The sequence below is a fragment of the Schistocerca cancellata genome, chromosome 2 (genome assembly GCF_023864275.1).
Source record: "Schistocerca cancellata isolate TAMUIC-IGC-003103 chromosome 2, iqSchCanc2.1, whole genome shotgun sequence".
In the NCBI taxonomy this organism is placed as follows: domain Eukaryota; kingdom Metazoa; phylum Arthropoda; class Insecta; order Orthoptera; family Acrididae; genus Schistocerca; species Schistocerca cancellata.
The window spans coordinates 1,138,815,514-1,138,834,381 of record NC_064627.1 but is presented as its reverse complement, the minus strand read 5'-3'; the positions used below and the strand labels follow the sequence as shown (position 1 = coordinate 1,138,834,381).

The following is an 18,868-nucleotide window of genomic DNA, read 5'->3' as shown; positions in this document are numbered from 1 at the left end:
CCCCGGATCGAATCCGCCCGGCCGTGCCGGCCAGCCTGGATGTGTTTTTAGGCGGTTTTCCACATCCCCTAGGTAAATACCGGGCTGGTCCCCACGTCCCGCCTCAATTACACGGCTGGCCGACATCTGAACACTTTCGCACTTTTCCATGGCCTACATTACACACAGACAGTTGGCGTACACTAATTCCGTCCTGGGGGTACGGGGTGGCGGCAGGAAGGGCATCCCGCCACCCCTTCAACTAACATTGCCACATCTCATTAACCATACCGACCCTGCGCATCCGCGTGAAAAACGGCACAAGCAAAAGAAAGAAAGAAAGTCGTCAGTGTGTTAAACATCTTCTTTGTCACTCATCTTGATTTTCGTACTTCCCTTGATTGAGGCGTGCAGAGCCTGTAGTAAGACTAATATATTGCAGTGTCTTAATTCGGTACTGATGGAAATATTTGCCGGCCACGGTGGCCGTGCGGTTCTGGCGCTAAAGTCCGGAACCTCGAAGCTGCTACGGTCGCAGGTTCGAATCCTGCCTCGGGCATGGGTGTGTGTGATGTCCTTAGGTTTATTAGGTTTAAGTAGTTCTAAGTTCTAGGGGACTTATGACCTAAGATGTTGAGTCCCATAGTGCTCAGAGCCATTTGAACCATTTTTATTCAAACTAGGAGGTGATTGCAGCAACTCATAGCTATTTTGCAGACTTGGATAATTCCTATTATTCGGAAGGGATTAACAAATTAGCGTTGGACGAAGTGCGTAAGTCTAAAAGGAGACTATGTCGAAAACTAAAAAAGGTTCAAATGGTTCAAATGGCTCTGTGCACTATGGGACTTAACATCTGAGGTCATCAATCCCCTAGAACTTAGAACTACTGAAACCTAACTAACCTAAAGACATCACACACATTCATGCCGGAGGCAGGATTTGAACCTGCGACCGTAGCAGTCGCGCGGTTCCGGACTGAAGCGCCTAGAACCGCTCGCCCACAGCGGCCGGCAATAAAAAAGGTTTACCCCAAACACGTAAGTAGTTTTTATTTTGCACGGACTTTCCATTTCTAAGGCCTCCGATTTTTTTTCTCCGGACTGGAAAGAGATAGAAACATGCGCATTGTTTTAAAATGAGGCCGCGTTCATTGTCAATACGTCCCAGAGATGGCAGCACCGTACGGCAGATGGAATTTTACCGCCAGCGGCGAGAATGAGAACTGTTTTAAATACTTAAAATGGCGACGTTTTCCTTACTTGAACAGCGTGCAATCATTCGTTTTCTGAATTTGCGTGGTGTGAAACCCATTGAAATTCATCGACAGTTGAAGGAGACATGTGGTGATGGAGTTATTGATGTGTCGAAAGTGCGTTCGTGGGTGCGACAGTTTAATGAAGGCAGAACATCGTGTGGCAACAAACCGAAACAACCTCGGGCTCGCACAAGCCGGTCTGACGACACGATCGAGAAAGTGGAGAGAATTGTTTTGTGGGATCGCCGAATAAATACTGAGCACATCGCCTCCAGAGTTGGCATTTCTGTGGGTTCTGTGCACACAATCCTGCATGACGACCTGAAAATGCGAAAAGTGTCATCCAGGTGGGTGCCACGAATGCTGATGGACGACCACACGGCTGCCCGTGTGGCATGTTGCCAAGCAATGTTGACGCGCAACGACCGCATGAATGGGACTTTGTTTTCGTCGGTTGTGACAATGGATGAGACGTGGATGCCATTTTTCAATCCAGAAACAAAGCGCCACTCAGCTCAATGGAAGCACACAGATTCACCGCCACCAAAAAAATTTCGGGTAACCGCCAGTGCTGAAAAAATGATGGTGTCCATATTCTGGGGCAGCGAGGGCATAATCCGTACCAATTGCGTTCCAAAGGGCACTACGGTAACAGGTGCATCCTACGAAAATGTTTTTAAGAACAAATTCCTTCCTGCACTGCAACAAAAACGTCCGGGAAGGGCTGCGCGTGTGCTGTTTCACCAAGACAACGCACCCGCACATCGAGTTAACGTTACGCAACAGTTTCTTCGTGATAACAACTTTGAAGTGATTCCTCGTGCTCCCTACTCACCTGACCTGGCTCCTAGTGACTTTTTGCTTTTTCCAACAATGAAAGACACTCTCCGTGGCCGCACATTCACCAGCCGTGCTGCTATTGCCTCAGCGATTTTCCAGTGGTCAAAACAGACTCCTAAAGAAGCCTTCGCCGCTGCCATGGAATCATGGCGTCAGCGTTGTGAATGTGTACGTCTGCAGGGCGATTACGTCGAGAAGTAACGCCAGTTTCATCGATTTCGGGTGAGTAGTTAATTAGAAAAAAATCGGAGGCCTTAGAACTTGAATGCACCTCGTATAATTACTGGATCTAGTGAAGACACAAGGAGAAATCTGTCACTAATGTAATCTAAAATATTTTTTTCATTTCAGTTTGTTTCAAAGCGTACATTTCTTTCATTATAAGGGTTTCCGTAAGGGCAGTCGCCCTTCCACAGTTGTTGTTAACGGTAAGCACCGAGACTTGAGTGTAGCTGTAGTTTAACTTCCAGTGGGCAGTTATCCTCCGACGCAGACCCCCTCCATAACTCTTTTCCCTCCCCTGTGTGTGTTCTTTGTTCTCGTAGGAGCCGCCAAGGAGCCTTCATCGTTCTCCCTCGACTCGTCTTCCTCTTGTTGCAAACAGCGAAATCTATGGCAATGGCGTAATTGCGCTTGTTCTCTAAAATTTAACGCTAATGAAAAAGAGTAACTCGCGGCCCATTACCAGTTTAACTGTTATTTGTTCTCGCAGTGCCTCTGAAATAAGTTGCCCGTAATTGCCCAAAGAGTGCGCCTGGCAGCGAAGGAGCCGGCCAGCGCTCGGTGAAGGGCGGCGCTGAAATTGCCGGCAGTCTGGCGGCCGCTGCCGCTGAGTACCCCTAATGGAGGCCGCTTTGTCGTCTGCCGGCTCGGCGTCGCCGACGCCACGCCAAGCCTCCGCGGTCTGACACACAGGTCGCCGCCGTACACTGATGTACATTTACCACATCTTCAAATGCATTCAGCGAGGTACTGCAGAGTGCATGGGGGAGGAAACCTACCGATTGGCGAATAGTGCACGTCATCCCCATTTTCAAGGCCTTCTGGCTGAGTACCCTGCGTTGTCAAAGTGTATATTTATACCAATTATCTACAAGACCATCTCCTCCTGCCCCTCTCTGCGCATCTCCTCCTCACTCATTCTCCCTGTCCACCTTCTCCACCCTCAACTCTCTATTTACCTCCACCACCCCCAACTCTCTTTCCATCTCCTCATTTCCTTTTCGTTGTTCATGTCCTTCCCGGCTCTCCCTCTCTCTCCATCTCCTCCTTCCCCTCGCACAGTCGCTTTCCTTCCTCTGTCGATCTTCTCCTCGCCCTCTCTTTGATCACCTCCTCCTCCACCCTATCACTGGCAAACTCCACCTTCACTGTCTATCCATATCCTCCTAAACCCTTCTCTTCAACATTATCGCCCCTAACCCAATAAGAAGTTGCTCATTCTTACACCCTCCTCGCCCTCCTCCCCCCCCCTTCCCCACTCTTGCCCCCCCCCCCCACACACACACTATTTCCAGATATTAAGTAATATGTGTACCAAGTTTGGCTGAAATCTGTCGAGAGGTTGAAGAGCATCTTTTTACACGCGCCGTTTTTCTCACATATTTGTACACAAATTTCACCTATATCTCTAAGAGATTTCGTCCTCCACTTTCATTTTCGTGCATCTCATTGTTTATGACGTCATATCTGCAGCTATCTGTGTCCTGCAATGACGATTACAGGTACTTGGAGTGGTATATGTGGACACCGTCTGCGTAATGTGTTACGGAAATAACATGTGCACCAGATTTGTTTGAAATCGATACAGAGGTTGAGAAGCAGAATTTTACCCAAACCTTTGCGCGTGTTCGCATGTCACAGGTATTTCACGTATTTTTCACATATTTCACACATACTTGTAAACAAATTTCAAATGCCCATATCTCCTGATGTTTTTTGTTGTACGACGATGACTACAAGCATACTCAGTGGTGTATGTGGATACTGTCTGCGAATCATGCTGCGAAAAGGAATAGTAATGAAGAAGTAGTAAATTAGAACGTCATGCCTGCTGCGGCAGTTTTATTGCATGAACTGCAAGAATGTAGTAAGCGAGAAACGCTTTGTGGGAGCTGTCAGCGAGTAAAAGTCTCGTAACGGTTTGAAATTATGTGTTAAGTCTGTTGCAAGTCATTAAGTAATCTCATCTTCAAACACTGGACGAATATAGTCGGGCTATTTCCGCATCGTGATATTCTTTTTTCACCCCCCATCCCCACCTTCCCGTGCGGTAGGTGCATCTTTCCAGAAAGTAAGTGATACGTGTGGTAAGTTTGCTTTAGGAAAAAGGTGTGGGACATACATACACATGTTAATACCGTGTTCCTTTACTTCGGCAAGGCATTCGGTCCAGTGTCGCACTGTCGTTCAGATAACAAAGTGCGACCTCATCGAGTGTCCGACCAGATTTGTGACTGACTATAGAATGGGATGAACAAAGATATGAAAACACCAGCCGTTCTTCCTACAAAATATTGTCACGTTCAGGAAATGATGATGGAGGGAGACACCGACCATGCACACTGCTTTCCAACGCAGACCACAAAGGCTCATCTACATCTACATCTGCATGGATACTCTGCAAATCACATTTAAGTGCCTGGCAGAGGGTTCATCGAATCACCTTCACAATTCTCTATTATTCCGATCTCGTACAGCGCGCGGAAAGAATTAACACCTATATCTTTCCGTACGTACCTCGTCTTACAGATTCCATACGGCAGGCATTGAGGGGTCAGTACAGTTCCGAGGGTAGTCGCCTCTATGCGATGTCGTCCACTCTTTCTGGCACATCACAGATTCACTAATACTTCTCTGATTCCAGCCACCACAGCCTTAATACGGAACAGCTGACGTAGAAAACTGTTGAAAAAAGCTACAATATAGGCTCTCGCGGCCGATAAAACTTCGCTTAAGACTTTCGGGCTGACAAGCCGAGGTCTATAAGTAAAACTTTCCCCTGAAGTTTCGTGTCCGGCTGCGAAATACTCCTCATGTGTGAAGCAGCGAACTCACAACTGGAGGGAGCACAGGTGCAGAGGGCACCACAGTCTGTCACGTGACGCCGGCCACGAGACTACGTCTGGTGGTACCAACATTCTAGATCGAAAGGAATTGATCGTTATTCCTTCGGAGCAAAGACGATAACCATATTTTAACTAATTTGACTCCTTCCTCTTTTCTATTAAAATTATTATGTAGGTTATAAATGTCATTAGCCTCTCTATCATGCACGCATGATAATGTGATGTTTTCGGTATGACACTCGCCTCACTGAATTTTATTTCATGAGTACTCTCTTGGTATACATGTTCTACTATGGCCGATTTATCCTTATGTCCCAGACGGCAATTACTCATATGTTCAATTAAAAGGGTGTCAACACTTCTTTTCGTAGTACCCATACATACTCGGTGTAGCCAAAGGATATGGGATGCCTTTACCCATTCTTAAATACTGTTTTAACTTCCTGGTGAATCATAGCCGGCGACACGTGATGGACTGTGGTGCCCTCTATATTGCCCATATATCCGGCACTCCTTCGAGTTCTGAGGGCAGTTGGGCGCTGAACTCTCGAGGATTCCTCCCGCAGCTGGACACAAAATGACTGACAGCCTGGAAGTTTTAAGTGGAGTTTTATAAGAGCCGTTTCTAACAACAGTTTCACACTTCGAAGAATAACTGTAAACGCTACCACAACGGTTAAGGGATCAATATTGAACATCAACAGGAAAAAGAGTACTGACCGTTTGTGACAAAAGTGAAATGGTCCACATCTCCGTGAATATTTGTTTCTGGACATACGTTTGTAACGGTCTTTATTTCTGCATATATCTCCTGCAGGAAAATAGGATATCATAGACACACACACAAGCATACGCATACGCATGGAGATACACACACACACACACACACACACACAGAGAGAGAGAGAGAGAGAGAGAGAGAGAGAGAGGGCGAGATAGAGAGAGAGAAGGGGAAAGAAAGAGAGAGAGAGAGAAAGGGAGAGAGAGAGAAACTCATCCATGACACCTAATCCGACCGGTGGCCATTCGAAAACTTTCTGTGCCTTCTTGGCGTGGCTGGACCATTAGCTGGTGCTCTGCCAGCTGCACACGGCAGAACGGGCCAGACAAGTGCTAAGCGGACAGTGGAGAGGCCGGAGGATATGGTAATGCGGCGCCACCACCTCCCCGCTTATCTGCAGCGCCAGGCGGACGCAGCGCGCCGCCGCCGTCTGCTCGCCTGCCCTCGCTGTCCCCTGGGAGTGCCCCTGTACGTATGCCTCCCCTACTGCACGCCGAGCAAGCTGGCCGCGTGGCTATCAGGGGCTCCCAAATCTCTCGCCTCCACGTGCCTCGTTCACAGAAAGCGCTTCCGTGTATCTTCTCTCTCACTTTTCCAACAGTTTCATTTTCGGCAGCTAGTAATGCGCTGGCGCGAATATACAGTGCTGCTTCATTGTCATCCACTTATCGTCCACTGCGAACTATGAGAGTCTTCTAGTCTCCGTACGTTACGATCTTCAGCAGATTTTCAAGACGTATTTTAAGTTTACTTCTGAAAACAGCATTCAGTTTCCCAATTAATGAAGTCGAAGCTATTTGTACCCCGCTGTTCATTTCTTCAAAAGCTTGTTACAATTGTCACGTGGATAAAAATTACAGAACAGTTTCAATAACTTTTCATTAAATTATGAAATGTTTTCGCAAATTGCGAATACGTTTATACAGCAGCGAATCGGGAAACAAACCCGGATTTCCCGCTTATTACGAGCGGTCGCCTTGACCTCTTCGGTATCCAAGCACGCTCCAGGACCGCCCAAAGCCTGCATATATCCTAGTATCTTGCATGCATGTCCGAAGGAATATTTCATGAAACTAAATAGATACCATAAAACAGAGACACTGCGCTACTGTATTTCATGGCAAAGTAAGGAAATCTGATGAGAATAACACCATCTCACCCTATACGGGATCTGTTGTTTGAGATAATGTATCATCTTTTCTAAGTCCTCCTCCTTCTCAGTTTTCAATCTGGCTGTAAGTTCAAGCTGGGGTAGATCTATGCCTTTTATGGTTTCCATCTTCACAACTTTTTTGAATACATTCGTTCGCGTCCTCGTTTCAACTTCATTGAATGTTTTTTTGTAAACAATTTTCCTGGGTTCGTTATGGAAACTTTTGAGCCAAACGGCCCCGGAAATTTCTTTTTTGTGATGAGGTGTTCTTTAGCTATTTTGGAGAAGTTATAAAAATCATCAGTGGTTAGAAAAGGAGTTTTGCTATTGACATTACACAAAACTCTCAGAAGATCCAAAGGAACTTCACATGTTTCTACTCTTTTACTTTTTTCAATTACAGCGAAGTCTCGTCTTCAGAGACGACATACTTGTGGTGAACTTCGTCAAAGAAATCATTACAGACCAAGTATATCCACAGGAACAATACCATTTGATATTTGTTTTGGCCGCAGCTATTGCCAGACCACACTATTAACTTTTTTTCTGGGTAATTTTACTTTTAATCCCCCTTAACACACAGCTCGCTGTTTCATTGTCTCCCCTGCCACTCATGCCCTCGTGCCAAAGAAACACAAAACCTTTATTATTATCTGCCATATGCAATCCCAAATAGTAACAAGAAAGTTCAAGTAAATAATACATTTGGCAGTGTGACAATGTTGACAAAGCAAAACCTGCTGTAAATCTATGGATACTGTGCATGTGGTAGAATATACATGATCACTCTTCATCCCTTCTCTAGCTTTATGAGCGCGCCTATGATGAAATTCTAGTGAAGTGCGATGTACAGCTCTATTGGTTGAGTCATTCAACATTTTACTTTTAAGCAGATCACATGTGTTACAGGTATCTTTCCTTGGGTGGCGAAATCTCAGTTTGCGAAAGTGTTATTTCAATACTTTTTTGTAGCACAATTATCTACTGTCTGTGTTAGGATAAAGCGTAACAAAAGCCTCATAGATTCTTCTGTAATTTAAATCTTGGCTTAAAAATAGAAGGGAGCTTTTAACCCTTGTGTAATGATTTTCGTCCTTGGGGAAACTTTTGATGTGTTCAACAATGTGTTTTACATCAGCAGCTGTATATTTCCTTTCTTTGTTTTTATTTCCCCTACGTTCAATGTAGGTAATTTCACCATTCTTTTTTTACTTTTACCAATGTTTCCATTCTTCGCCTGGTAATTTTGTGTATTTCCAGAAAGGTTTTTTTTTTTTGCAGACTTGAAAATTACTGCTCTCGTCATCAGGAACTGCATAAAAAACCCTAGCTGTCTGCGACTCTCCTCGGGTTCTTCGTAAGAACCATGACGCTTTCTTCTAACTTTGCATACACTTACGTTTCCCATCAAATAAGAGTTGTCCTTAACAGTACCACCTAGTTCGTAGAACTGATTGAATATGTTTAATTTCTGTTTCAATGCAATTTCTCTATACTGACAGCAGCACCGGCATGAAACCTACAACAAACAGACACGGGAATTAGAGGCCACGAATAACCTGCTTGTTTGCTGCTCTGCACAGTTAGTAGGTCTACTATACTCCAGGGACCAAGTCAATCATAACCTAACGTGGTCTGCGTAATATAAACATAGGCTATCTTAAAACACTACAGAAAAATCATAATCAAGCGATGTTCTTAAAAAAAAAATCTTGGTCCTAAGGCGTTAAAGTTATCATTTTCACTTACCTCATCAGGTGGACGTTATTTTCGAGGTACATTAACTTTCTTATTGTTCTCATATGGTTTTCCCTTGGCTCTTGGCTTCTTATTTATTTGGGAAACCCTACCTTCACCTCTTTTCCGACGTTTTCTTGCTTAATCTATCACATAAACCACAATAATAAACACAACAGACAGGACTAATCACTGCAACTTGAACACAGTCGAACCTCAAACTAAAAACAACAGCAAGTGCACACAGCCCGGATTTTGTTTCAGAACAGGTGGCACTTAGTACCTGGCGCATTTTGTTGGCAATGTTTTAAACCACTTCCACACTGATTACTAGATAGCCCGGTTTTTACTGATAGAGGTTAGGCACATAGCCCATATTTTGACAATAAAATGAAATTTTTATTTTTGGCACTTAGTCCGGATATTATAATTAGCAGACAATTCATAAAATAGGATTAATAACACTACGAAGTTGTTTGCTAACGATACTATTGTGTGTAATTTCACTCTGTCATCAGACTTCCAGTTACAGACAGCATTTGATTTACATATACCCACCACCACGACCTAAGGTAAATAACAACTCTTCGTAAATTTCTCTCTTAAACTAATTTTTGCATGTTTATTAAAATAGAAAGTGGTTAATTTCTTAAAGTACGTATTATATTTGCAGAACCTTACCGTATATGAGGTTGTTATACGAAATTACTTGTCTAATGTTTTCACTTCGAATACCTTTGATTCGTTAAATATAGCTGTAGTCCTTTTTCACATAGACAAGCGGTGACCAGGGATTCATAAGAGGCGTGTTCGTAACCGTTATTTAGTCACTGAGATCAAGTATTAAATGGATTATGTACACTCTGTCGAGAGTGGCGTAGGAGTTGTGCATTTTTGGTCTCCACTGTCAACCATAGGAGAAATCAGATTACGAATACCTTTAACGAGTATTATGTTATTTGGAGTGAAAGGGTTTGGCGTCTCAGACTTTTAATGTAAATGCTACATGCTGATCGGCACTTGTAGAAATTCATGTCCCTTAATTTCCAAAATTGGTCTTTTTTCTCATACAACGTGCCAAAAGTAACATAAAAAGTCTGGAAAAAATAACAATTTTTCTGTGCATTTAAAAAGTGAAATCGATTGTCCTAACCACTCATTTGAACGCATTCTGTTACACCTGCGTTTTCCTGCGTAGATAAACAAAGGCTCTTTGCAAAGTATGGTCATCACTAATCACGCTACACCAAGTTACTGTTATTCTCAATTCGTTACAAAGCATCTTTTCCAGTTACATTGTTTCAATGTTTATAGCACAATTCGATGTGCCAAACTGTAACGTACAAGTTTCCTCGTATTTCAAGACATATTCTGCAAACGTCTCGTTCAAAAATTCTTGATTCGCAGTTTTTCAAAGGCACACATTATTCTGAAAACTTTGCATGGCAGATTTCTCAGATTCCATACTCTTCAAGAGGTTTCACAGCGTTAATGAGCGAGAACACAGAATACCCGACCTTAAGGCCCCCCATACAAAACTGCTGCAGTTTCTTGGCACTTACGTTATTTGGCTCTGGAAACTGAAAAAGATATCACACTTCCCAGTGCTTCTAAAATCAATTCACTCAAATCATAGACGGCTACAACCCAAAAACACCTCATCCGCGTTTCACATCAATTCGGCATGTATCAGATAGCCCGCATTTCCTTAACGAAGTAATTGTCCGCTGAATTTTTCTCCATTCTCTGTAACATAAACCATATGCAATTTTTTGAGTCATCAGTCTTCTGACTGGTTTGATGCGGCCCCTCACATCTCTTCTGTTCCAACCTCTTCATCTCAGAGTAGCACTTACAACTTACGTCCTCAATTATCTGCTGGATGTATTCCAATCTCTGTCTTCCTCTACAGTTATTGCCCACTACAGCTCCCTCTAGTACCATGGAAGTCACTCCCTGATATCTTAACAGATGTCCTATCATCCTGTCCCTTCTCCTTGTCAGTGTTTTCCACATATTCCTTTCCTCTCCGATTCTGCGCAGAACCACCTCATTCCTTACCTTATCAGTCCACCTAATTTTCAACATTCGTCTGTAGCACCACATCTCAAATGTTTCGATTCTATTCTGTTCAGGTTTTCCCACAGTCCATATTTAACTACAATACAATGATGTGCTCCAAACGTACATTCTCAGAAATTTCTTCCTCAAATTGAAGCCTATGTGTGACATCAGTAGATTTCTCTTGGCCACGAATGCCCTTTTTGCCAATGCTAGTCTGCTTTTGATGTCCTTCTTGCTCCGTCCGTCATTGGTTATTTTGCTGCCTAGGTAGCATTCCTTAACTTCATCTACTTCGTGACCATCAGTCCTGATGTTAAGTTTCTCGCTGTTCTGGTTTCTGCTACTTCTCATTACTTTCGTCTTTCTCTCAATCCGTATTCTGTACTCATTAGACTGCCCACTCCACTCAGCAGATCATGTAATTCTTCAGTTTCACTCAGGATGTCATCAGCTAATCGTATCATTGATACCCTTTCACCTTGAATTTTAATTCCACTCCTGAAGCTTTCTTTTATTTGCATAATTGCTTCTTCGATGTACAGACTGAACAGTAGGGGTGAAAGAGTACATCTCTGTGCAGTATTAGGGTTTAATGACACGAGATGGTCAGTGACGGAGAACAAGCTCGGTTTAGTGAAGCACGAGGTAGGAAATCCTTTTCGAACTAACCATTTCGGCACTTTATTCGACGCTGTGACTCTTTGTAAAGCGCTAGGAAGCCATTTACTTCTTTCTGTTTGGAAGGGATGTAGATCAGAAACAAAGTGCTCGGCTTAGGAAGGACTTTAGACAGGGTTGCAGTCTTTTCCCCCTATTGTTCAGCGTAGTATCAATGACAGAAATAAAAGATAAGATCAGAATTGGGATTAAAAGCCATAGGAAAAGACTATCAGTAATAAGATTTGCTGCCGGCCGCTGTGACCGAGAGGTTCTAGGCGCTTGTCTGGAACCGCGCTGCTGCTACGGTCGCAGGTTCGAATCCTGCCTCGGGCATGGATGTGTGTCATGTCTTTTAGGATAGTTAGGTTTAAGTAGTTCTAAGTCTAGGGGACTAATGACCTCAGATGTTAAGTCCCATAGTGCTTAGGGCCATTTGAACCATTTTTTAAGATTTGCTGATGACTTTGGTATCTTTACCGAAAGCGAGGAAGAGTTACAGGTGACACTGAAGTGAATGTACTGTACTCTGAGCACAGAATTTGGAGAGAGAGTAAACCGGAGGAACTGAGAAATGAGATTACTGATAAACTTATTTTTCGACAACAAAGTAAAGGAAGTTAAGGTATTCTGCTACCTGGGAAGAGAAATAACGTTTGACAGACGGAGTAAGGAAGACATAAAAAGCAGACCAGCGCAGGAAATGAGGTCATTTACGACCAACAGAACTCTAATAGTATCGGACACTGGCCTTGTTTTGAAAAAGAAAAGAGATTGTACTTCCGGAGCACAGTGTTGTATGGAAACTAATACTGGACAGCGAATTGTAACGTGATGCTATAGAAGGATTTTAAATAAGGTGGACTGTAAGGTAATACTTGCAACAGTTGAGGATGTTTAGATTAACAGGTTGGCACTGAAGAGTGAATCGTTGTGGTCCGCATCAAACCAGTCACAAGAATGATGACTCGAATTAGAAATATGAACACCTGTAATTTTTCGTTACGTTCTACATACATTCAGCAAGTTTCTCTACAGTGTTCGTAATTGAGACCCCACTTACTACTTCGCCACTCGAGACTGTCCCCTTATGGCTCTACCCCATTCCTTGCTGACACTACTGAGACTGTCCTGAGAGACCACAGGGTCTGAGAGAAAGGATATTGCGATAAATTTGGATTACCCACGAGTTCAGAGCTTTCAGTGAGGGACGAACGCTTCACTAGTTACAGCTTCGAATCAGTCCAAATTGCGTGCTCCGATGTCAGCGTTCTGCCTGCGAAAGCAGTGGATCCGTATTCAGATCGCTACCCATTACACAATTTTAGTTTGTCATTGTAATTTTCAGGCACACTTCTGTTCTGTCGCTTCTACCCATCTCTCTTGCCCCCCCCCCCTTTCTCTTACCCGTCATCTGTTCGTATCAGTAACACCAAATACTCATGAAACAAGACAGTACAATCATTGAAGTTTGTCCGGACACTTTACCACGTCGTTGTGTTGTTATACAGTACAACGTTTCGGGCGCAGTTACAAATTGCTTTCATCATAGTAGTGTGTTTATGAGGGCGCGCTGGAAATGAAGACCTCCGAATTTTATATTTATTTCTCAGCACGGTCACCTTGCTGACGAACACTTTTTTTCACAATGAGAGATCGGTTTGTTGATACCGACACTGTAGAATGTTTGACTCCACATCATCTTTGCTAGCACCGCTTCATCAATATCACAGTGATGTCCTCGAAGGGTCTGGGAACAGATGAAAATCGGGTGGGGCCAAGTCGAGACCGTATGTGGGGTGACTGATGACAGTGAACCCAGGGCATCGGTTTGTTGCAGATGTCGCAGCGATCGTGTGTGGTCGGGCATTGTCATGCTGAAGCAGAGGCAGCTCCATGCGTGGACGAACTCTGCTGGTTCGAAACCCGATTACAGCAAGCTGTTTCTCATGCACCGACGTAGTTACGTTACACACAGCCATGTTACACTCTATAATTCTGAGCCCTCTAGCGGCAGATGGTTGCAAACATGTAGATTTGAAGAATAAAGGTGTATGATAACAGCATTTATTTTATTTAAAAATCCTTAAGAGTTTTTACGTAAAAACTTCGAAGGCATTACTTTTCAGCACACCCTTGTATTTCAGCAGCAACACTGGAGAGAACACTGGTCTATATAACGAAAGGATGAAGCGATCATAAGCACGAAAAAGTTTTATTGACGATAACAACAGTAATGAAAGCTTACGCTCGTACTACTCTGTATCAAATCATCACTGATTCGTTATGTCATTTATTTTGGCTATGACAGTACACCGTACGTATTCGTTGGCAAATGGTCGCTTATCTTGTTTCCCCTATTTCCATAGATAATTTTTCATAACTCATTACATCCTGTTATGAGTCCAGGTTACTAGGACATATGAAACCTTGTCTTGTGGAATTCACGGTCAAAATGTCTACAATTTTTTAACTGGCACATCATTGCTGCATGTGCACACCACTTTATGAGAATTTCATTCTCAAGATGTCAGATGTCACACAGACTAACATCACTCGAATTCACTCGCAGCAGTAAGCAGGTTCCCGACCTAAATTACTACCAAGCCCCGCTACGTGCTATATTTTAAACACTGTTGCAACATCTGAAGATAAACTTGCTTACAATTTTGAAACGCTTTGCGCCAAATAATTAACCCTTTCAGACCCTCTGGCTACTATTGTGTACCTTAGCTTTTACTGTCTTAGCTGTAACAGAAGTATTTTTTCCCAATGGAAATCTGAGGTATACATTTGTGGAAGTTCAACCTTTCCATGATGCGCAAGTGCTGCCAACTATTGGGCATCACTATGAAAATATCAGCAAGTCAGTCTACAGGTGCGCTGCATCTCGTGGCTACCAGTACACACAGATGTGGTCGGTTCGCTATATTACCCTGTATAACTGAATACTATAACTGTTATTTTGCATTGAATGGTCGTTGTACTACTTATTACAATCGAAAATATTTCGTAATCAGGTATTAGTCGACAAAATGAAGCCAAGTGTTCAAATTATGTTTTGAAAGCGGGTATATATTTTTGAATAAATCTTGCATCTAAAATAATTTTAAGAAATTACCTAAGAGAATTACCACATGAAGGAAAATTATCCTTCCTCCAGAAAAAATTTCGGTCTGAAACGTTTAAGTAAGAAGCTATTCCTAAGTGGCAGGTAACAGTCTGCTTGATACAATTATTATTGCTTGGTCGCTATAAAGAACGGTCAGTTAGCTCCACTGGTGATATTTTTTCTTATTTTCCCAAAACTTTTGCATCTTAGAGCTATGTGTGTGCCGTTTACTTAGTGTGATTGTGTCTTCGAGGGTCAGACTGCTTTCGGTTAGTTGTTTAGACCTGACTCGATAAAGAGTCCATCTTTTGTCTGCGTGTAGTCTACGTAGTTTGATAAATATACAAAATTAGATTATCAGCCACCTATTAGAAATCAGCCGCTTCCATTTTTAATATCTGCGTTATTGTGTTAGTACTATTGGTTAGAACTTTTAAAGAATTAGTTGTTTATGCGTATGCTGTTGTTAACACCTTAAACCGTCCTCACACGGAACAGGAAAGCGAACGTGGACATGGACCTGGACCAGTTTTGTGACGTAACAACGTAAAAATTTCACGTTGCGGAGCATACCCAAACGTGAAATACAGAATCGGACTCGTGGGACACTTCATGCGTGAAGGGGAACGTTGCGAATCAGGTGCAAAATCGGTTTCCGCGTCACAAGTACACCTTAGAAGACACCATATTCAACACTGACAATTATGTAGTTTAAGCCCGTATTTGGTGTGTTTTATTTTACAAATTATCTACTTTGAATATATGCTGATCCAAAGCAATGCAATACTGAGGAACTCTCGGAAGTACTTTGATTGCAGAATTACTTTGTTACAACAAAATAATGGGAAACAATGTATTGGTAGTAAAAGTATTTCGCATCGTAGCTACAGAAGTACGTCTGCTCAAGGACCGGTGCACTGAAGATTTGTAAAAAACACTTCATTTCTGGAAGATTTTGTTGTAATTAAGAATCAATGACATAATGGCGGTTAACTCCTTTCGGACACTGTAAGAGCAGACGCAGACTCGGATAACATTTGTCAACAGCAGTGAAGCGGATACACCCGCAGACTGTGCCTGTCGGCATTCCGCTTACCGGAATCTATTTTTTTCCCATTTTGACGTTTTTAAGATTCTGGAGCTTCCTCTTCAGGAGTGAGTTAATTTTATTTTATGAATGTGGCCAGGCAACATGGACCAACGAATTGCAACATCTCTATCTACGCCAACGGTTCAGTACAGTGTATACAACAGACTAGGACTAGTATACGAACATAAATGACGTGTGCATTTTAACAGAGCTCGCATATCTGTTTTAGAAGTCTGCTTTTAAACTGTGTGATTGCGCGCCTGACAAAGTCGACGACTCCTGCTGCAGGGTACTGCGGTCGCAAATGACGACGAGGAGCAGTACGTGTTTGAGTGTGCACCAACCGCGATGGACACCACATTTGGTGTGCTTCACGTTGAGAAACACATCCCGTGTGAGGACGTCATTAGCAGCTCTTTCAAAAGTAGTGTCACTCGCGCTACATTATCGAAACCCTTTGCTCCATTACGTACCGTCTACAACAGGGAATTGTGTGAGTGAGAGGCACAAATTACACAGTATTAGCACAGCCACCCGTTCACCCACCGTCCCAGCCCCCTTGGTTTGGTTACATTACCTCACACTGATATTGGCGTGGCGGCATAATGATGGGCCCAGGAGATATCGTCCCGCCTGCCATCTGAAAAGTACATAAAAATATGCGAATCTGAGTTCTCAAGTCATAACATAGTAGGGCAGTGGGAGAAGAAATATAGTTTTCGAGAAAATTATCTCGATTATCAACGCTGATCCGATCTGTAGAGGAGGTATTGCATACGTAAGAAAATGTTTCATATAAATGAGATCTGGTAATGAAATTACTCTAAACCATTTATAGGTGTCCATGAGATAAATAGTAAAATATTTTGTGGAATTAGAATAAACTGTAACCTGAACGATAAAAAATACTGTAATACCAAATATTAATTGCATTTATTTATTCAATTTACCTTTATTAACATTTTATCTATTTACATTAGATATTTCATTAATATTAAATATTTTATATTGTTATGTTCTGTTCAGAATCAACGAAAAATTCAGTTAATGTTAGAAAATACACTGTTTAACTTAATGAAACACTAATCATATTCAAAGAGACTTCTTGGGTAGAAAACGCTTAATCCAGTGCCCGCACAACCATAATATATCAACTGGTAAGGCAACCATATGTCATAATTTGGAGGAAACGACCAACTCTGAAAGAAATTGTGTGTTCGTACGGTGCTGTTTCGTTTATATATATATATATATATATATATATATATATATATATATATATATATATATATAGAAAACTGGAGAGACCCAAGTTTAATTCCCAAAGTGACTGTAACGGGAAGTTTTGTACTCCGCCTGGGTCTGCTCCTGAAAACTGAAAGTTTGGCCGAATGTAGGAAGTGAGAAGGAGCAGGAGAGGTAAAGCTCTCGGCATTGCAGTGTGAACTAAAATCACCTTAACTTTGCGTACAAGTAGTGGTTCGCCCACTGTGAAATTGAAACAATGTTGCTAGGTCGTCTCCTCGGAATCAAATGGGCTGAATCTGGAGCTACGCTCTTAGAGCTCCACAGCGCCGGCTAGAGGGTTCTGTTGTCGTTGTCGAGCCAACTTATTAACTTGCAGCTACGCCGTGGCATCGTTGCTATCGATACCACAGGAAGTTTATATCGGTGTGCTATAAAAATGAGCTGGTGGTAGGCATGTTAAGGCAGATGAACGAAAAAGTGCCAGGCAGGAAAATGCTGTCATCGAAATCGATACACTACTATGCTAACGATTAAAAACTGCATCGCAGTTTCTATCTCATCGCTAACAGCATGACGATTATGAACGAACACATCAATGAAGAAAGAAATCTGGATTCATCTATGCCTGGTACTAAAAGAAGCAATATTGAAAGTATCTCTGAAATACAGTCACGATAAGACTAAAGTAATGTACAATTAATCAATTAATACATCTAAATAGAAACATTACAAACTGACAGCGACGAAATTGATGGTTTTTTTTATGGACCAAATGAAGGAAATAATTCAAAAATGTGTGGAATAATCGGGTCTACTGCCGGATGTTTGTGTCGCTCTGGCACAATATTTCGGCCACGTAACTCATTGCCTTCTTCAGGTGTAGCTGAGACTGCCGTATTGGAGGACCTTGTCCACCGGGGAAGAGACAACACTACAAGCAGCGCTAGGCGGGCGCGGACGGCAAAGAGAGCACCCAGCGCACTCTGCGCATAAATACTGGACAAGATCCTTGAATACGGTAGTCTCAGGTAGCACCTGAAGAAGGCAACGAGTTACGTGGCCGAAATATTGTGCCAGAGCGACACAAACATCCGGCAGTAGACCCGATTACTCCACGTGTCAAGATCTCGCCGGGAAAGCCTGAAGAGTTATAACTCAAAAATGGTCCAAATGGCTCTGAGCACTATGGGACTTAACATCTGACGTTATCAGTCCCCTAGAACTAATAAATACTTAAACCTAACTAAGGACATCACACACATCCATGCCCGAAGCAGGATTCGAACCTGCGACCGTAGCGGTCGCGCGGTTACAGACTGAAGCGCCTAGAACCGCTCGGCCACATCGCCCGGTAGCAAATAAGTGAACGAGCGTTTAAACAGAGTGCTTTTCGTAAGCAGATTTCCAAAAGGTTGCTGCCAGTATGTCCTTATTGGTTAGTTTACAATCGGTGTGTTATGAAAAAGAGGATGGTGATGGGCAGGTTGTGGCAGCCAAGAAAAACCTTTGCTGATTTGTAAGAGAAGAGAAAAGACCGAATCGATTACCAAATGCAGTGTGGATACATGATATTAGCGAACATACGAGGACCATCGTTAACGGCCTAGACGCGTTGGATACACCGGTTTCCGTCACATCACCGAAGATAAAGAGTGTCGGGCGTGGCCGGTGCTTGAATGGGGGAACATCCCGGCTCCCGCTCGGTGTTGGCACCTTTCACTTCGTCTTAAGAGCGAAAGAGAGGAAAGGTAGTGGTAGAATGGTACAAGGTTGCTTATCACGTGTCTTCGCGCTAATGCCCTGGATTAAACTCCAAATCTCTCCACAATGTGTCATAAAAGAACACACGACACTCTTGACGATGATCTGTCCGTCAGATGG

At 42.9% G+C, this 18,868-nt stretch overlaps 1 protein-coding gene across 1 annotated transcript in view; it reads right to left on the bottom strand.

Annotated features, from left to right (window-relative positions):
• The window catches only part of LOC126161274 (uncharacterized), a 145,056-nt gene that overhangs the window by 117,928 nt on the left and 8,260 nt on the right, over positions 1-18,868 (bottom strand). Inside the window, exon 2 of the mRNA XM_049917014.1 lies at positions 16,317-16,379. Coding sequence (XP_049772971.1) covers positions 16,317-16,379 — 63 coding nt within the window. The remainder of the gene's footprint in view (positions 1-16,316; positions 16,380-18,868) is intronic.